Below are 20,232 nucleotides of genomic sequence, written 5' to 3' on the forward strand. Positions count from 1 at the left end.
GCATTTGATGACTGTGATGAATGTAATGTCAATTTCCCTCCCCATTTCGTTATCTGATTTTCATTTGACAAATCTCTTCATTGGGAAGACGTGAAACCCAATGAAAACCATGATTATAGACTACTATTTCTCATATCACCCAGCCACATACATATCAAGGCCTTCTTGTTTCACCTGCAGAGGAGTCCATAAGTCCTATAATCATCTCATCTGCCATCTCAGCAATCACAGTTCTGGACTGGAAGCAAGATTTCCTCAGTCTGATAAAGGGGTGGTCCTTTAAGGTTGTCATAGCCAAGGAAGATAGTGGGGATAAGCTCGCACTACCTATTAAATGCTTCCAATGGTGTGCATATCGAATAGCCTCTGACTAACAAATCCAGTTCCTTGCCTTCACATGTGGCTTAGCCACCAAGTCCAGCAGAACCCTTCCTCAAACAGGATAAGGGTCAAAGGCAGGTTACTGGTGCCTTAAAATCGCTTTGGGCAAATGGATCTCATCAGCCATGGTTGGCAGCTCATCTAGAGGAAAACTCTGATCTCAAACTTCCGCTGCCTTGCACACTCATGCAGAAGGCCTCAGGGGGAAAAATTTCCCAAGGAAAAACCCACAGCTGGAGTCCCTAAGGCAGTCTCAGATTGAGTTCAATGCTGACTGGCCGTTCCTGCTACACAGTTAGTGCCAAACCATATCAGTCTCTGCTGTTCCTTTGGACTCACCAGCTTGCTCTCCATATCACTCTGCTCTGGCTTGAGTATCATGTAGACCGCTAGGATGCAATCTCCATGGTCAACTCCAGCTAACTGAGGGCCTCAATAATGCTAAGGCAGGTGTTCCCAATCTCTTTTTATGTCATGGAGTCTTACCATTAGCCAAGGAGTCCATGGACCCCAGATTGAGAATCTCTGTGCTAAGGGAAGATAAAAATGCACCATGAGTCAGATATGGATGAGTATTGAGAAGACAACACAGTCTGTCGGGATAGTGTTAGCAAACTGTACACGAGCATTCATTGCAATCAATTTTCTTGTCATGGAATTGGTTTGGTCCAGCGCACAATAAAAAGTGTGATTTAATTAATATCAATTCAACAGTCTTCTGGCATATGCTATACATTCATTTGTTAGATTTGGTGGTGAGGTGGCGGTCAAACAGATGACAAATAACTTTTCTCAGACACAGGGATTTTGCCAGGATTCAGGGACCTGAGTTATAGGGAAAGGTTGCACAGGTCGGGACTTTACTGCCTGAAGCATAGGAGAATGGGGGCGATTTGATAAATTATGAGGGGTATAGTTAAGATAATACAATGTTGTTTCTATGTTCAAGAAGGGAAATAGGGATGATCAATGAAATTACAGCACAGTAAGTTCATATATTGGTAGAGAAGCTGTTGGAGAGGAGCCTTAAGGGTAGAATTTACACACATTTGGAAAACATAACCCAATTAGGGATGGTCAACATGGCTTTGTGCATGACAGGTTGCACCCCAAAACTTAACTGATTTTTTTTGAGGAAGTAACAGTGCTGATTGCTGAGACTAGGGCAGTGGATATAGTCAACGTGGATTTAGATAGGTCCCTCATGATAGGCTTATCCAGATGGTTAAGGTACATGGGATTCATGGTGACTTAATCATTGGGGATTCAGAACTGGCTTGCACATAGCATTGACAGAGGGTGTTGCTGTAAGGCTGTTATTCTGACTGGACGTCCATGAGCAGCCCCTGTGATGTATAGGAATGACTTAGATTTAAAATGTAGATTGGCAGGTTAATAAGTTTACAGTGTGTCACAGACAGCAGATGGCAAAGCATTGGTGAAGGTAATTAAAGATAGACACTTTGATTTACTTGCTTTTAATTAACTTGAATCTCCCTGCCATCTTGTAAAAAATGTCGACAGGAGCCTTACTACCTCGCATATTTCACTTAGCAAATGTTTGCTTAAGGAACGTCACGAAGTGTCCCCAGATCTAAACAATTCAACATCAGTGTAAACTAAGCAAACCTAATGCATCTTAATAAAGCATTTATATTCAGAATGATTACAGTATTTTGAAAGAACATGTTCTTTCAGGCTTTGTGAGACTCTTAAGGGTCAAGGAAAAATGAAGAAAAAGTTCAAGCTTTGTGTATTATGTTACTTTGTTGGTTGAAATGCAGTGTTTTCCATAATGTGGTGCCACTCCACCCCTTTCTGTTCCAGTGGTACAATTCCCCAGTTGCCTTCTGCAACTTAAGAACAATTTGCGGAATGGTGGAGAATGAGTCCAATGGGATTGCATTATTCAGGAGCAGCATAGACTTCCTGGGCAAATGGGGCCTTTTGTGCTAATACACTTCGATGGATTTAAAGAACTAAATGTGCTGACTTCCATTCTTCCAATCACAAGGCATACACAGGTTCTGCAAATGAGCACAAGCCTATATTAAGCTAAAGAGTCTTATTCTTTCCATTATTTATTGGCCATTTCTGAGTATCATCTGGAATCCAGGAGTCAACGCAAATCATATCAGTTGGTAGGACGTACTGCAGATATTAATGTATGTTTTTTTCAGAATGGAGCTTAAATGACTATTGAGGAACTGCATCAAACCACCTTTGTCAGGGGGGCAGGGGCTGTAAAAAAAAATGCCACTCTACATATTGCCCTAGAGATTCTGTTTCAAGACACTGTTGAACTATACATTGATTTTGCCTTGAAATGTCATAACAAACAGGAGTAAAAAAAATCCTTGAGAACATGATACGAGTGTAGAACCAAGTGTGCACACACGAGCTTGTTTCCATACTGCATTACTCTGGCTCTGACACAAAGACTGCTCGAGTTACGGACAGTTTACAGGACTGTTGAAGGATACAACAGAATGTTGAAAAGTTACAGATATGATCAGAGAAATACTAAACGGAGTTTAATCTGAATAAGTGTGAGAAGTTACACTGAGAGGTCTAACGAAAGGGGAAAGTGTACATTTCATGGTAGGGCATTGATGTAAAAGAGGGATCATGGGGTCCAAATCAGGTCATTGAAAGTGGCTACACAAGTAGATGGTGTGGTAAAGAATGCAGATGCTATACTATTCAGAGTACTGATAATAAGAGTCAGGAAATTATGGCTATATAAAATTCTGCTTGGCTACACTTGGGGTATTATGTGCAATTCTGGTCACCCAGTTTCAGGAGGAATGTCGGGGGTTTGGAAATGTTGCAGAAGACATTCACCAGATGCTTTTGTTTCCCTATCCATCATTCTCCTGTCACAGCCTCACAGCCCTACTCACCTCCCTACCTGCCTGGCATCTTACACCCCTCCTCAGTCCACCAATCACCTCATAATCCTTTCTCGCCACTCCCCTTCACCTCTCTATGTTGACCACGTTGCCTCTCCACTTTTGGTCCCAATGCCAGTTTTTCGACCCAAAAGTCAACAGTTCCTTTCCTCCCACAAATGCAGCTCGACCCACTGAGTTCCTCCAACAGATTGTGTGTTTTAACTGGATAATGCCTGGATTAGAGTTTCTGAGCAATAAGGAGAGGCTGGAAAAAACTTGTGTTGCTTTCTCTGGAGCTTCAAGGGCTGAGAGGAGATCTAGTAGAGGTTCATAAGACTATGAGAGACATAAAACTGCCTTATGAATTCTGCTTACATAATGCAATGTAGCTGCAAAGTTGTGCAAGCTTTTCATTGCACCTGTGCATGTGTGTTTGTGTGTAATCTAAAAACTCGTCTTTGATTTTGAAAGAGACAAGAGAAAATCATTATTCCCCCCCAGGGTAGCGGTCGAGAACTGAAGATCATGGTCTAAGGTGAGAGGAGGAAAGTTTAAAGGAAATGTGTGTGGCAATTTTTTTTTTAAGAAACATGGAGATGGTAGGTGCCTGGAACAGGCTGCTGTGGGGAGTGGTGTAAGCAGATACAGTAGTGATGTCTAAGAAGCTGATAGATACATAAATATGTAAGGAATGGAGAGATATAAATCATATTCAGGCAGAAGAGAATTAGTTTAATTATGCATCATGTCACGAACATTGTTGGACGAAGCTGTACTGTTCTATGGTATCTGCTCACAGGGATGATTTTCAGATCTATTATAGATACGAGAACAGTCCACTAAAATTGTTCAAAATGAAAAGCAAGAGAAGGACTAATAAATTGGCCCCGGCCACTTTCAGACCTGCACTCTGAAGGACTAATGGAAAGTCAACAACAGTGTGGCATTTTTCACATGGCCATCACAGAATGCGCAGCTGAATCCAAAGATTCCAGGTTCCAGCATACTGTACATGTAATCACTGCTTAATAACCAAGTTCGTTTATTTGGGAGTCAGAAAATGACTACAAAATTTATGCATAATTTTTAAAGAGGTATAAAAGACAAGTTTTCAATTAGCTTTTCATAAACACAAGAGATTCTGCAGGTGCTGGAACTGCAGAGTAACACACACAAAATGCTAAAAGGAACACAGCAGGTCAAGCAGCATCTATGTAGAGTCTTGGCCTGAAACATGGACTGCATATTCCTTTCCTTACAAACTGCCAGATCGTAGCTTTAATTGTTTTATCACTTTAAGACCATTATTAAACATTTCCCTGCAGAAATTAAGCACGCAAGCATAGTATTAATCTGTACCGTGTGAAATCTTCTAAACCTGCTCTCACAAGCTGTAAACTTTACAGAAGCATCTTTGACCTTGCAATGAACATCTATAATTTTATAAGCTGTAATTTTTCTCAGCTTGAGAAGATGATGACTGCTGTTAAGAGTACTAAAATGTTAAAAGAAATGTTGAAATAGACAATTATAGCAGTAACAAGAAACATCTTGCAGTTTTGAGAAGAGTTAGTGAGTATATCAGACCATTAAAGATGGTCAAGAACAGATCACAAGGAAATAAACAGTTTTGACAAAAAAAAACATTTTCTATCACAAACAAAAGAAAATCTGCAGAGACTGGAAATCTGAGCAACAAGCACAAAATGCTGGAGCAACTCAGCAGGCCAGGCAGCATCTACGAGTAAAAGTACAGTCTACGTTTTAGGCCGAGACCCTTCCGCAGGACTGGAGACATAAAGATGACGAGTAGATTTGAAAGGTGGGGGAAGGGAGAAAAAAAAGTCAGCACTTTCAATTTTTCTCTACTCCTGGATTCAAAAACGTGACCAATTGATTTACATATTTAACATCAAATAAAAAAAATTATTTTATTATTACTTCAGGAAAATACGATCTTGAAGCAACCTGGATGATAACCTTTACCAATGGGCGGCACACAATGCCAGCGACCGGGCTGTAAGTAAGGAGTTTGTGTACTCTCCCTGTGCCTACGTGGGCTTCCTTTGTGTGCTCCAGTTTCCACCAACACCCCAAAGATGGATGGGTGAGAATGCTGATTGCTCACATAGGTGTAATTGGGCGGTGCAGGCTCGTTGGGCTGGAAGGGCCCCTTACTATGCTCTATCTCCAAAAACAAGTAGGATGCATTTTGTCCAAACTTACATACAACATAGAAATCTACAGAAGGTATAAGGCACTGCTTCCCTCTGTCACCCTTGGGCAAGATGTAGCACCTGCTTAGCCCCCTGTTTAGGGTCACGTGAAGCCATGGGAGCGGGTGGTGGGTGGTCATATGAGCAGCTGGTGCATATCACAAGTCCCGACACCAGGCAGACAATCACTGAAGAGTATTGATAATGGCTGGGGTCACCCGTCTTGGAAAGACACTGCCCAGAAGGCAATGGCAAACCACTTCTGTAGAAAAGTTGACCAAGAACAGTCATGCTTATGAGACCAAGGTGGCCCATGTCATACGACATGGCACATGATAATAATGATGAATATTGAACTTGGACTGCCAGAGTTTGGATGGGATAGAATTTGTTAAATATGTCCAGGACCATTTTCTCATGTATTATGTAGATAACTATAGTAGAGAGGGGTAACATAACCAACTTCTTGGGAAATGAGGCAGGACAAGTGTCAGTGAGAGAGTAGGTAAAGGGTTGTCAGTGGTATAGTGGAGAGTGAAGAAGGTTAGCCAAGATCAAAACAGGATCTAGATCAACCAGGAAAACGGACCAAACATGGCAGACGGGATTTAACTTGGACAAGTGCAATGTGTTGCATTTTGGTAAGTTAAACCAGGGCAGGACAAGCACAGTAAGTAACAGGTTCATGGAGAATGTTGTAGAACAGAGTAATCTGAAGGTAAAAGTATTTAAAGGTAACTGGTTGACTAGCGGAGGGAAGGAGTGCTTTACACCTGCTTTGCTGGGGACGTACCTCCACCTCGCCACCCACAGTCGATAACTAGGAAGTTAAAATCACCTACTATTACAACCTTATTATTCTTTCAGCTTTCTGCAATCTCCCTACATACTTATTCCTCTAATTTACACTGATTGTTGAGGGGCCTAAAGTACAACCTCATCAAAGTGATCACTCCCTAAAGGCAGATTTATACTTGCGTGTCGTATCTACGCCATAGGTACCGTGTACCCTACACAGTAGGGTGACATGCACCTCCCCAAAAAACTCACTCACACGTCACGGCGATGCAGACTACAACAGCTGTGATTGGTCCACTTGGTAGCATCGCAATTCCTCCTACGCATTTCCGGTTGCTTCTTCTCCACCATGTCTGTACACCAATGCGAAATAGATGAACCAACTCGTCAAATCTACCTGCCGACATGCAAAAATGTTTGAAATGCATTTTCTCGTCCACGTCTCTCACGAAGAAACTCAACACAGTGGCATTGAAACCCCACCGCCAACTAGCGTTTTGGCACACACCAACATATGCTTGCTACAGCATAGAGCGATGCAGAAGTGAAATTCAGGGCTACGGCATAGCCCGTACACACAAGTATAAATCAGCCTTAAGTTTCACCCAAATAGCCTCAATCCCAGGAACATCCCAAGTATTCTCATTATGTTCACCTTCCTCAAAAATGCAATTCCACTTCTTTCTTACCTCATTCTTATCACACAGGTAGCATCTGGACCCCAGAACATTAAGCTACCAACCCTGCACATCCCTTAACCATGTTTCTTTAAAAGCTTTCATATACCTGTCCCATGTACCTATCTATGACCAGAGTTCTCTGTCAGAGTCATCTCAAGTATTGCCTTGGAATTCTGATTGTTTCTTTTGACAAAGGCACTACAGTATCAGTGAATTTTCAAAAAGCTTTCAAAGAGGTGTTGCACACAAGACTTCTCTGCATAATCTGGAGGCAGTGATAACGTATCAACAACTTGGTTGAAGGGAAAAAGTGGTAAGTCATGACACTTGGATTGCGATGTTGTATTGGACAGTCTCCAGTATCCAATAGGACCGCCGTTTGGCCAAATGCTCTTTCTATTGATTAATGATCTTGAGATTCACTTCGCATTTATTGATGTTCAAGAGATGCTACAATACTGTGCTGAAGTGCACTGCACATAATTGCCATTACTTATTAGGCACCCACCAACTATTACCCTCATTCTTTCAAAAGTATTATGCCCAACCATTTTGTATTTGCAATTTAAATATAAAAGATGATTCCTTAGAAAGCAATCCAGATCAACTAATCACAGAAATCATGCAAATACAAGAGATTCTGCAGATGCTAGAAATCCAGAGCAACACAGAAAAAAGTGCTGGAGGAGGTTGGGCAGCATCTACAGAAATTAATAAACTGTTGATGTTTTGCTTGAGACACTCCATCAGGACTGGGAAAGTAGGCAGAAAACACCAGAATAAAAAGGTTGGGGGAGGTGAAGGGGGACCAACTAGAAGGTGATAGGTGAATCCAGGTGGGTGAGAAAGGTAAAGAGCTGGAAAATAGGGAATCTGATAAGACTTGGAGAGTGGACCGTGGGAGAAAAGGAAGAAGGAGGAGCACCGGGGGAGGTGAGGAGAAGATTTAGGAGACCAGAATTGGGAATGGATGAAAAGGGAAGGAGAGAAAAATACTACACTTGTTCATTCACCTCCTCCCTCACCTTCATTAAGGGCCCTAAAAAGTACTTCCAAGTGAGGCAACAATTCAGCTACTAATCTCTTGGAGTCGTCTATTGTATCCAGTGTTCACAATGCAGCCTCCTCTACATTGGTGAGACCAGACAGAAACTGGAGAGGAGGGCTTTGTTGAGCATCTCTGCTCCATCTGCCGAAAGTAGAATTTCTCAGTGACAAACCATTTTAGTTCCTATTCCCATACTGACGTTAGTCCATGGCCGCCTCTTCTGCCATGATGAGGCCACTCTCAGGGTGGAGAAGCAATGCCTCATATTCCATCTAGATAACCTCCAGTCTAACGGAATGAACATAATCAATTTCTTCTTCTATTATTTTTTTTCTTCACCCTTCCCTCTTTTATTCCCCACTCTGACCTCTTACCTCACCTTGTTAAGAGTTTAGAAATATTCCTTAAAATAAAACAAGAAGAAAAAAGGAGCATGAAAAGGAATAAAGATTGGTAATGCTCTTCAAGGACCAGTGCTGGAACTGCTGCTGTTCAGAACTTACATTATAAAATTTTTTAAACATAAAATCAAAACATCAACTAAATTTGCAAATGAGATCAATTACATGTTTGGGTTAACTGTCAGACAGTCACTAGTGAAGAGGACTGCAGAAAAATAAATGACATTAATAAACTTGCAGATTGGCCAAACTAAGTTCAGTACAGATAACAGTACATTTTACAAGGAAGAATGGGTAGGTCACATTACTGGATGCGAATCAAATTGGTGCAGAGGAACAAAGGAAGACTGTAGCGCAAAGGTATCAATTAGTAAAATGTGCCAGAGATCAGCAAGCCATAAAGAAAGTAAACAAAGTACTGAAGTTTATTTTTAGAGAAATGGAACTCAAAAGTTGGTAAACTGTGCAAAATTTGCACGCAGCCTTGGAATACCGTTTTCCTTTTGCCTAGTCCCTTAGGAATTCGGAAATCTTGTCTGCTCTTTGGCTCTGAAGAGGCCAATGTTGTAACACTAGACTTTTCCACAGATTTGCAAGGATTCCTGTTTGAACAGACTGAAGGGTAGTTGATAAGTTGGTGAGCTCCTTCTGTCACTTACATTCCCAATGTATGGACAGAAGGTTCTTGTACAATCAAAGATGTTTCTTCTTCATTTAGCCAGACATGCCCAATGTCCTGTAAAAAGCCTTTAAGGATTATCCTTCAATCTTTTCCTCTGTCCAGTTTGTGATCTCTTCCTGTGACAGAGCTTTTACACATCTCTGGTTGCCATTTTATAAAAAGGATATAGAAATACTGGAAGGATGGCAGAAAAGTTTTATGCAAACGAGATATGAAATACGTGGGTATAAATATCAAAATGTGTGAACAGACTGAATCATCTTTCTCTTAGAAACAATGGGTAAACATGAGGTCTTTGAAATTGTGAAGGGTTTTGATAGAGAGAATGCAGAAACTAGTTTAATTTTTAAGGAAGGCATCCCTTTAAGACAGTAAACTGTGTCAAACAAAGGAAGGATAGAGGGTTATGCTGAGAAATGTAGGTGAAGAGAGGTGGAAGGAGGCTCATATTTAACAAATATACTGGAATAAAATGGTAGGGATGAGTGGCTCATTTCTCAGTGCATTGTATTATGTGATCCTATGTACGTTAAGCTATTGAGGAGATGATAGCCAGCAGATCTATCAATTCTGTCTCTTGCCACAATTCTCTCCAGAATGCTCATTCAGTTGTAAACTGTGAATGGCTGCATTGACATAGTGATCTTGCCAGGAAACCCTGGAGATTACGAGTAATGCCTGGCTGCACCTTCGAACACTTGTCCAGTCCATACTGTTGCAGTGGCTACCTGCTCCTGTTTGCCCTACTCTTCCTCTGAGCATCTCATCTTATTACACCATTTAAAATCAGCTGCCCACCCATACAATAAAAAAAATTCTCACCAAGAGGGGTCCTTAATATGTACAACTATTATTGCTTCCTTCCTGTCCTCCTGAGATTCTGTACCATGTGACTTCTCATTCTTTGCGATTTTAATCTGCTCCCACGGGAAAGCCATAATGAGGAACTTTTTTTTAAAATTTAAAGTGAAATTAGCTGCAACCACTTCTCATTCCTTGAGTCCTCGCAAGTGACGTCCTGATATGTGCTGCATGTTAAGATATTCCACACACGCAGGTGCCTCCATTCATTGCCAAGTCATATGTCCTGAGGACTCAAAAGCAAAACCACAAACTTAATGAAAGACAAATGACCAGCCTTCTACTGAATGAAGTTTAGTCATATAGCACTGCATTATGTGATAGAATTTCTAGGTCACTAGTTTTCTTTTTGAATTTACAAACTACATTCCATTCAGGCATGTTATATAATCTGAAACACGATAAAGTCAAAATATGAAAGTTATTTACGTCTTTAATGCTTCTAGGCTATTAATATTAACAAAGATCCCACTCTCTCCTTTAGTTCTACATTATGACGGTTGTGAAATAAACATCTGACTTTACAGTGTTGCACTTCTGCTGTTAAATTAGCATTCCTGAAGAACACTGAAGCATCAACTACAGTTTTGGATACAGACAAACAGGATTTGCAGACTGCTTTCCCACCAGTGCCTTTCTGGATATCAAATAGCACATCTGTCTTCTCTGTTCCAATACTCACTCGTTTGAACAGAACTTAACCTGAAAACATGGGAAATATTCTCAAAATGTATTTCTCATTCAACACCTCACAAGTTTTTAAAAAGTAAAAGTTAGTACCACTTCTGATTGCTTCCAACATTTTCAATGGAACATACCAACACGTGCATTTTGCCTCTCAAACCTGATCAGTCATTCAATATGATTATGGCCGATTAATGATTTAATTCTAGTATACTGCTCTGCTCCACAATGCCTTAATAGCATTTGGTCATCAACAGCATTTGGTCTATCAGTCTGAGATTTAAAATTAGAGAGAGATTAAAGACAGAGATTACCTTTATTTATCACAGGAACATTGAAAGATACAGAGAATTGCATTGTTTTTTACCAAATCAAATCAAAACTTCGGCATTTCATCAACTGCCAACTGTAGGATTTCAAAACCTTTACCGTCCCTTGTATTTAGAAATATATCTTACAATGCCTTGTATTTGTAAGTGTTTACTAACTAATGGAAAGTCCTGGCCCCTGCAAATCTGTCCATGCTAACACTTTCCCCTGAAAATATATCAAATCAGCACCGAACAGTTTATATTCTGGTAAACCACAGTCAGACCCATGTACTATAGGTATCATGGATAAATGTTTGTACATTATTCTATATTCAGTTTCCCAACAGAGGTGTATAAGATGATGAGAGGCATTGATCATGTGGATAGTCAGAGGCTTTTTCCCAGGGCTGAAATAGCTAGCATGAGAGGGCACAGTTTTAATTTGCTTGGAACCAGGTACAGAGGAGATATCAGGGGTAAGTTGTTGTTTTTTTTTTACACAGAGAGTGGTGAGTGTGTGGAATGGGCTGCCAGCGATGGTGGTGGAGGTGGATATGATAGGGTCTTTTAAGAGACTCCTGGACAGGTATATGGAGCTCAGAAAAATAGAGGGCTATGGGTAACCCTAGGTAATTTCTCAGGTAAGGACATGTTCGGTACAGCTTTGTGGGCCAAAGGGCCTGTATTGTACTGTAGGTTTTCTATGTTTCTATGTTAACTACTCATTACAAATTGTAATTTTGAGCTATTTAACTGGATAGAATCTGCTAAAAACCCATTTTTTACCTCACCATCTTTGAGAGACGGGAAGCTGTGTTGCTGATAATACACTGAATATTGCATACACTACAAAGAATGCATCAAAAGACAAAGTAGTTTATTAAACTAGGACAGGAAGAAAATATCAAATACTGTTCTGTTCACCAAGTACTACTTCCTTACAAATATCAATAGAATCAAAGAATTATTCAAAACCATGAAGTAATGAAACAATCATTTCTTTTAAAACAAACAAAGGTATGGGAAATCCCTAATAGGAATGCAAGTTTATTTGTAGTGACAGCAAATGTGTATTTAATACATATCTAGGCAATGGATCTAGTTTTGCTGCTAACATAATTACTTATAATTTCAAAGAAAACATACGTAAATCCAAGCTATTTTCATTAAAGCCTGCTTCTACATAAATATTTTGTTCAACTATTCTACTATTGATAATTGTTTTTTGTTGGCCAGATTATACATTAGTACAGTGCTTGTGATAACCAGTCTTTTCCAAGAAACAAAAGACTGTCTCTGTTCTGTATGATTTGTGCCAACAATAGTATAGGACTCTGAGCCCTGATTTTTCATCTGTATTGCTATGCCTGCTCAAGCTTGAGAAATTTCACAGCTGTTATAAGCATCTATGTCCCACAAAGACTTACACCTACAGCTGTTCTGTCCCTCACAAAGGAGAAAGAAAATATATTTTTTTAATAGTTTAAAGGGGAATGGCATCTTTTCGGTCACAGGAAGAAAACTCCATAGCAGATTGTATATAATATGGAGAATAACGTTCAGACAGAGGAAAATATTGTGTTATCTAGTAAGTCAGTGGCTTTACTGACAATTGCCGATTTATTTCACAATGATTAACAGCGGTTGAACTGCCTGGTATTGTGGGCACAAATATTTAGATAAATTAAATACAAACAGAATAGCATTGGATCTTAGCCATACTAACTTCTCCACTGAACTCAGTGCAACATGTGTTCATGCTGTGATATTATAAAGTCCTACCAGTTGGAATTCCCTGACCTGTAGAAGAGAATGTCATCTATTTTTGCATCAAGTGCAAGTACAGTTCAATGACTTAATGACTGTACAATCAGCATGTAAAATCTACCTTCCCAAATACAAAACCAATGCAGTTTCAATACATAAAATTAGTTATAAAAATAGTGTGATTATCAGCTTCGATAGGTGAATCACTACTGAAACACTAGTTCTAAGAGCAAGTATAAAGGACAATGCTTTACCAGTGTCATAAATTCATTTAAATACTCTGGAGTTTGAAATCTAGATTTATGAAACATTTTCAGACTTAAAGTTGAGAGAAAATGATCTTAGTTTGCAGTCTGTACACTAACATTACAAATTATCAATCTATAATTTATTAAAAATCATCTTATAGTCCATTTTCTCTTGCGAAGCGAGATACCATTGCTCTGCCAGCAAGCAACTTTCTACAAGGAGCCCCTCAATATTACTAGACTGCTGAAAGATGAACAAGGACTCATTAATGAAATTTACTTCTGATAAACAAATAGCCTGTATTACCCGGTTAATTTCAACTTTCACAAATTCACAAACAAATTTCTGTCACTGTTTCAGAATTTACCAAGAATGTGTGAAGCAATATTATTCTTTGGTGAAGAATCAAGGTTATTTCTGCAACATACCAGATAACATGTAACTTTTGTTAATCAAACTATCACATTAATAACCAAGACCATTCTTTCTTATTCAAGACTCCTAGCACAAGTTTGCACCAGAATCTGTCAACTGAATGTGTAAATCACAGAAGAATGTTTAACTATTTAACTATTAAATATATTCCTGGCATTGAACAGGACTGGTGGTATTTTCAGTGTAGTAACTTTTCTATAAATTTGTTTTGGCATTCATGATACTGTTAAAATATCAAACATTGGAATCTAAGCAGTCATTTATGTTTCGTCTATATTCTAAGCTATCATGATTATGTGTGCATTCTTACAGAATTTGTTAATTAACAGATCAGTGCCAATAGCTTGCTGTTGAGAGAATAATTCAGTCTCATGCCACGATCTTTGAATCAAACGTGAAATGATCAATAGATTCCTTAATCATCATTCCTTCCAAATTTTTCAATGAAATTGCAGTTTATTTATACACCCTTTTGTACATCCGATAAGAGCAGTCAGAAAGATGCCACAAAGTAATAATCTTGTATGTACACAACAAAAAGAACTTGTACTACAGTCGTAGAGAATTACTAATCAGTTTTGGATTATGAAAATACAAAGAGAGAATACAGTAATACTGAATAGCGATGAAACTGGGTTTCGGTTCAGTTCACATTTAAAATCCAGTGCGTTATCCGCCTCAATACAAGTTAAAGGGTCATTCTTACTGCTAAAGTTGGCAGGTGACTGCTGTAAATTCTCACTTACCCAAGTAGAGGGATGCGTTCTCAGCTTTAACGTTGTCGTCCAAATATGTGGGCCCCAGCGTGTAAATGGGGGTTGAGCCCACGCCGATGAGCAGCTGGGCGCAGACAAAAAGAGCCACGTAGAGTGAGTGCTGCCGGCCGGAGGAGTGTCTGCCCGCACAGCCAGACCCCGAGTCTCTGGCGCCGGTGCCATTGCTGGCGCTGCACAAACCCTGCCCGGACGAGGTCGTGTTCAGCTCCTGGATCTCGTAAGTGGGGGAGATGAAGTGAGGGAGAGTGAAGAGAGCGGCTCCGACGGCGATGAGAAAGCCGCCCACGGCCAGCCAGCGGGGTCTCCGACCCCGACCCCCGAAGTAGCTGATGAAGACCACCACCAGCAGGCTGCCGATGTCGAAGCAGCTTACTAGGAGACCGGACTCGGAGCTCTTCAGGTTGTAGCGCTTCTCGATGGTGGTGATGACGCTGCTGAGGTAGCCGGACACCATGAGTGATTGGATGAAGGTCAGGCAACACATACACGCCAGGAAACAACGGGAGTCGCTGAGCACCCGGCACCCCTTCCGCCCCGGCGTCGTTGCACAGCTGCCGCTGCCCGGGGTTCGGGCTGTACCCGCGGCCAGGTTAGTGCCCCTGGCAGTCGGCGACCCGGGCTGTCCGACTCCCAGGGACCAATCATAGGGGCCGTTTAACGCCGGCAAACTTCTGGACTGACTGGGCGCCGGTTCCTGCCCGCGGAGCTGAGCGGCATCTTCCCGCAGCGAGCCGGCCGAAGCCATCCTCGCTCCCCGCTGCTGCCGGCGACGATTCCCGCTCCGTCTACACTGCTCCCCGTCGACAGAGGAGAATCAAGGCTGCAGGATCGCCACGCGAGTCGGGGCAGCGGGGGGCAGCGAGCTGCGGTCTGGAGGCTGGAGCCGGTGTGTGCCCGGCGCCGGGGCACGGAGTGACAGCTGGCGGCGCGGTGACTGGCTGCTCATGGCGGACCGGCACTGGCTGCTTTCTTCTCACCGGTGCCACAGCGGGTGGCCGGAGATGCCGGGCTGCTGAGCTGTCGCCGGCTCCATCGCCAAGAGAGAGCTTCGACCGGTGGCCAGGCGAGATGATGATTAACTACCCTCAAACGCACTGAGTAGGAGGGTTGTAGATGGGGGGAGGGCGCAATGTGGACAATGGAGTTTGCGCAGCGTTCCCCAGGCGGACGAATGCTGCCTGCCACTGTCACCACGGGCGCCCCACACAAGCGTCGTTGGGTATTGCGCTTTGTTCCTCCCCGGTTATTATTTATGAATGAATTGTGTTTCGTGGTACGCCGGATGCTACATAGGACAAGTATATCAGAGAGGTGCCCTGCATCCCCAGCTCGACATTATAATTACAATTTTTTGAAAGAAACTAAATGCAAGCTTAATTCTCCACAGGTTCGTAACCCGGGGTGACGACAGGCACTCGAGCAAACACCGCCATCAAATTCCGCGGTTTTAATAAGCATGAAGAAATCTATGATTAGTACAATGGAAAATTTATTCGCAAAGTAATTTCCATCAAAATGAAACACAAACGCTTAATTCGATTAACCCTTGAGTAGAAGATCTGGAACATATGCGGAATATGTTGGCATGCGGCTGAAAGTAATTCGGACACCGTTTCACTACTGTTCAAAATAATAATCAACATTTTTATTTCAAACATTGTTTTGATTATTTCAAAAAGTAGTGAACGTGTTACGCTCCTGTGTCTGCGTGATAAATCCCCCCACCCACCTTGATAAATTCTCATTCGCAGAAGATTAAGAGCGCTGGTTCGGTGCTCCTTTAAGAATAATGATTCTCCTTGGAACAAGTTGTAATTTCTTGGTATTTTTTTTCAGATTTGATTACCCCTAATTTAAAAGGATCGATGTTCATAGAAAAGAATACCGTACGGGTTAATTTTGCATTAAGTGATTTGTAGTTCCAATCAATGCTCCGTCACTTTCAGAGTAAATAGGACAACTTCTGGAGTTGGCACATGCGCCGGATGCGAGCTGCAAGTTCTCCGGTTGCCCCGTTTCCAGGCGGCGTGCGAGCATTAACATCCAGGTAAATGTGAGAAATTCCATTTTTTACCCATTGGTAAACACGCCAGAAGTCCTTAGACTTGGTGTATTAGGTGTAAATGAACGTTTAACATGACAGAGCATTATCACTGTCAAACACAAGTACAAAATTTGTAACAATTACTTCTGGTTATACATTCATACTTGTTTCTTACTTTTATAGTCTTGACAGGTTTAAATCTAATTTATAGTTCATACAGTATTCGGTGTCTCTGTGCAATCAGAATAATTCATTCTGATTGCTTGTTCTATTCACAAATTCCCTGTAGAGGGCATAGGGCCAAATCAAACACCCAATGACAGCAAACCTCAAAAGGATAACAAAAACTCTGTGGGCAGCTGTCAGCAGAACGAATGCCTAGGGCCATAACTTCTCCTTTGATTGTGTGTTCTAGGTCAGAGTAGTCATTAGGTCTTTGAAAACTGAAAGACATAGAAACTAGTGAAGATTATAAGGTGAAGGAAGACAAAAGAATCCCATAGTTTTGCATTCCAGGGAAATGAGGAGACTTTTGTCAAATGCTGTTGCAATCCAGTGGGATGTGGACAGGACTGTGAACCCATTGGACATCCTACCCACAACTTAGAAAAACAGGAGCAAAGACGACCATATCAATATAATACAGGAGACAGATTGTTCATCATATGATCTAGTTTGTAAAGTTATGTCACATTGAACAAACCAACAAAATAAACTGGCCTATTCTTTGGTGAAAGAGCTGATCTCAGCTGGAGCAGCTAGACACTGCAATTGATTTCAGCTCCACTGCATTAGGGCAAAGAAAAATGAACCAACTTCCAGTTTGTAATCCCCTACTGGAAAATGTGTACATATTGACTTTAAAAGTGTACAGTATCAGCTCTCATGCTCTCAAGAACAACTAGCCACCAGATTTATGCATAAACATTGATTTTTTTTGCAAAATGCACATGGACAAGGCACCAGCAAGCATTAGCATTTTATGAAGAAAGGCAGGATGAGTGGTCAGTGCCTTCTTTAGCTGCTATCTGAACAAAAATGCACTTTCTACTGTATTCTGTACCAGATACAATCAGCACATTTGAGTAGTTTAGTGTCTGAATAATTTTGAGAGATTGTGAGGTTGGAAGCCATTGGAGTCTAGCTAATTATTTCTCTTGGATAGGGATATATTAAGTCTTAGCAAAATAAAATTGTTATCAAATTGGCAAAATAAGTTAATTTAACCAGATAGTAACAACAGTGGCACAAATATGACAGTGATAGATGGACAATTTTACCAAATAGGGGACCACCCCCATTTCAATTTCCCAGTTTTACACGTAACTGCTACAGATATGTTTGATACAGATCTCTTGGAGTTGGTAAAAGAGCTACAGTTAAGTACACTGGATGTACCTAATAGCGTATGTTTGTGGTCTTCTGCTGTTGTAGCTCATCCACGTCCAGGTTTAACATGTAAATTCAGAGATGCTGTTCTTTACACCACTGTTGTAACAGATAGTTATTTGAGTTACTGTTACCTTCCTGTCAGCTTAAACGGTCTGGCCATTCTCCTCTGACTTCTCTTATTAACAAAGTGTTTTCAGCCACAGAACTGGTGCTCTCTGTATTTCTTTTTGTTCTTTGTATTATTCTCCGTAAGTTCTAGAAATGGTTGTGCATGAAAATCCCAAGAGATCAGTTTCTGAGATACTCAGACCACCCTGTTTCCCACCAACAATCATTCTGCAGTCAAAGTCACTTAGATCACATTTCTTCTGCATTTTGTTGTCTGGTCTGAAAACAACTCAACCTCTTAACCATGTCTGCATGGTTTTATGCATTGAGTTGCTGCCAGATAATTGCCTGGTTAGGTATTTGCATTGCTGAGAAGGTGTACCTAATAAAGTGGCCACATATATATGGTGTCAATTCCTTTAATTTGAACATAAAACATAGAAATCTACAGCACATTACAATGTTGTGCCAACTATTCAAGGAACTGCCTAGAATTTCCCTACCGCATAGCCTTCTATTTTTCTAAGAGTTTATTAAAAGACCCTATTGTATCCGCCTCTACCACCGTTGCTGGCAGTGCATTCCACACACCCACCGCTCTCTGTCTGAAAACTTGCCTCTGACATCCCCTGTACCCTAAAACTATGCCCGCTCATGTTAGCCATTTCAGCCCTGAGAAAAAGCTTCTGCCTATCCACAAAATCAATGCCTCTCATCATCTTATACACATCTATCAGGTTACCTTTTATCCTCCATCGCTCCAAGGAGAAAAGGCTGAGTTCATTCAACCTATTCTCATAAGGCATGCGCTCCAATCCAGGCAACATCCTTGTAAAACTCCTCTGCACTCTCTCCATAGTATCCACATCCTTCCTGTAGTGAGGTGACCAGAAATGAACACAATACTCCAAGTGGGGTCTAACTAAGATCTTGTAGAGCTTTAACATTTTACAGTTAAAATATTTAAGCAATTTTCTCTTTCAGATTCAGCATGTTACCCATTACTTTTTTTAAATTATTATCGGCCCAATATATACTTTCCAGTATTTCTAATTTTTCCTTTGGTATCTATATACTGCATGTGCTATGAACTAATACACAGGAGTCACATGCAATGCAGTGCTGAGATACTGATTGTCCGACATGCTGGATAGTAAACAGGATTCTGATTCTCAGTATGAATGAAATGTCTGGTTTCAAAGATTTGTTTATGCTTGCCTGAAACAATTAACTTTAAATGAGTTATCTAGAATCCTCTAAGATGTGCTGCTCTTCCCATTAGGTACAGTGCAAAAGCAGAGTGACTTTCCTCTCCAAGTCTAATTGATTTTATTTTCACTCTGACATGACTGTTCATAATCACAGCTGATTGCACAGGGGATTGTTTCATTAGCAGAGGTCTTTTATATGTTAAACTTAATCTTAATCTGTCTGTTTGGGAAGATAATAAAAATCTCATGGCACCACCAGTGGAAGTTGACACTTGCTACATTGTTTCTTAAGTAAAATTTGTAACCGAGAGCACATGGTTTGTAAAATACTTAAGGACAATCTAATCTCAGAGCTTACTTTCTAATATCATTTTGTAGTGCCCGTGCTCAAGTTCTGCAGTGAGTGGGACCATATACATTTGTGACCAGGAAGCAATGATGCTACCAAATTGATGGCAAAGTGTCTCAGAGTTTCCTACACCTTTTAGAAGTCTCTTTTTCCTTCCTCGAAGTCTCAAATCATTCTACGTGTGCAGTCAACCTTCAGATAACTAATTGCGCTGCCTTTTAATATCCACGTATTGACTAGAACAGGGGTCGGCAACCTTTTTGCCTCTGTGAGCCGGATCACGTAATAATGCGCAGACGGTGGGCCAGATAAATGCCATAAAAAAACTTGAAATATGGGAATTATCCGTTTAAATACATCCAGTTAAGTTTTGCCTCAAATAAATGAATAATGCATGCTGGAAAATCATTTGCACTTAAGGTTGCCTAACCCCTGTACTAGGGTGATCAAGAGTGGAAATGTTTTGCTCTTGCCAAACTAGGTACATAGAGCAAAGAACATGACTCCACAATGAAGGCACTTTGGCCCACATTATACAGACCTTTTAACCTACTCTGAGATAAACCTAACTCTTCCCTCCCACATAGTCTTCCATTTTTTTTTATCCTCCATGTGCCTTTTTAAGAGCCTTCCTAATGTATCTCCTTTACCCCCACCCCTGGTAGAGCATTCCACACACCCACCATTCTCTGTGTAAAAAGAAATAACCTCTGACATCCCCTCCCCATATGTTTTCTTTCAATCACCTTAACATTGGCTCCCTCATATTAGACAGTTCCACCCTGGGGAAAAAATTTCTAGCTGTCCATTCAACTGTGCTTCTTATTAGCTTCTACGCCTCTATCAAATCGCCTCTCATCCTCCTTCACTCCAAAGGAAATAGCTTCCATGTCTTCCCTGTAATGACATGATGAGAACTGAATACAGTATTCCAACTGTGATGTA

At 40.9% G+C, this 20,232-nt stretch overlaps 1 protein-coding gene across 1 annotated transcript in view; it reads right to left on the reverse strand.

Moving 5' to 3' along the window:
- Window positions 1–15,264, reverse strand: part of LOC132382925 (solute carrier organic anion transporter family member 5A1) — a 207,352-nt gene extending 192,088 nt beyond the window's left edge. The window contains exon 1 of the mRNA XM_059953535.1: window positions 14,154–15,264. Coding sequence (XP_059809518.1) covers window positions 14,154–14,928 — 775 coding nt within the window. The 5' untranslated portion in view covers window positions 14,929–15,264. The remainder of the gene's footprint in view (window positions 1–14,153) is intronic.
- Window positions 15,265–20,232: the final 4,968 nt, after the last annotated feature.

This window comes from Hypanus sabinus, chromosome 1, assembly GCF_030144855.1.
Source record: "Hypanus sabinus isolate sHypSab1 chromosome 1, sHypSab1.hap1, whole genome shotgun sequence".
In the NCBI taxonomy this organism is placed as follows: Eukaryota; Metazoa; Chordata; class Chondrichthyes; order Myliobatiformes; family Dasyatidae; genus Hypanus; species Hypanus sabinus.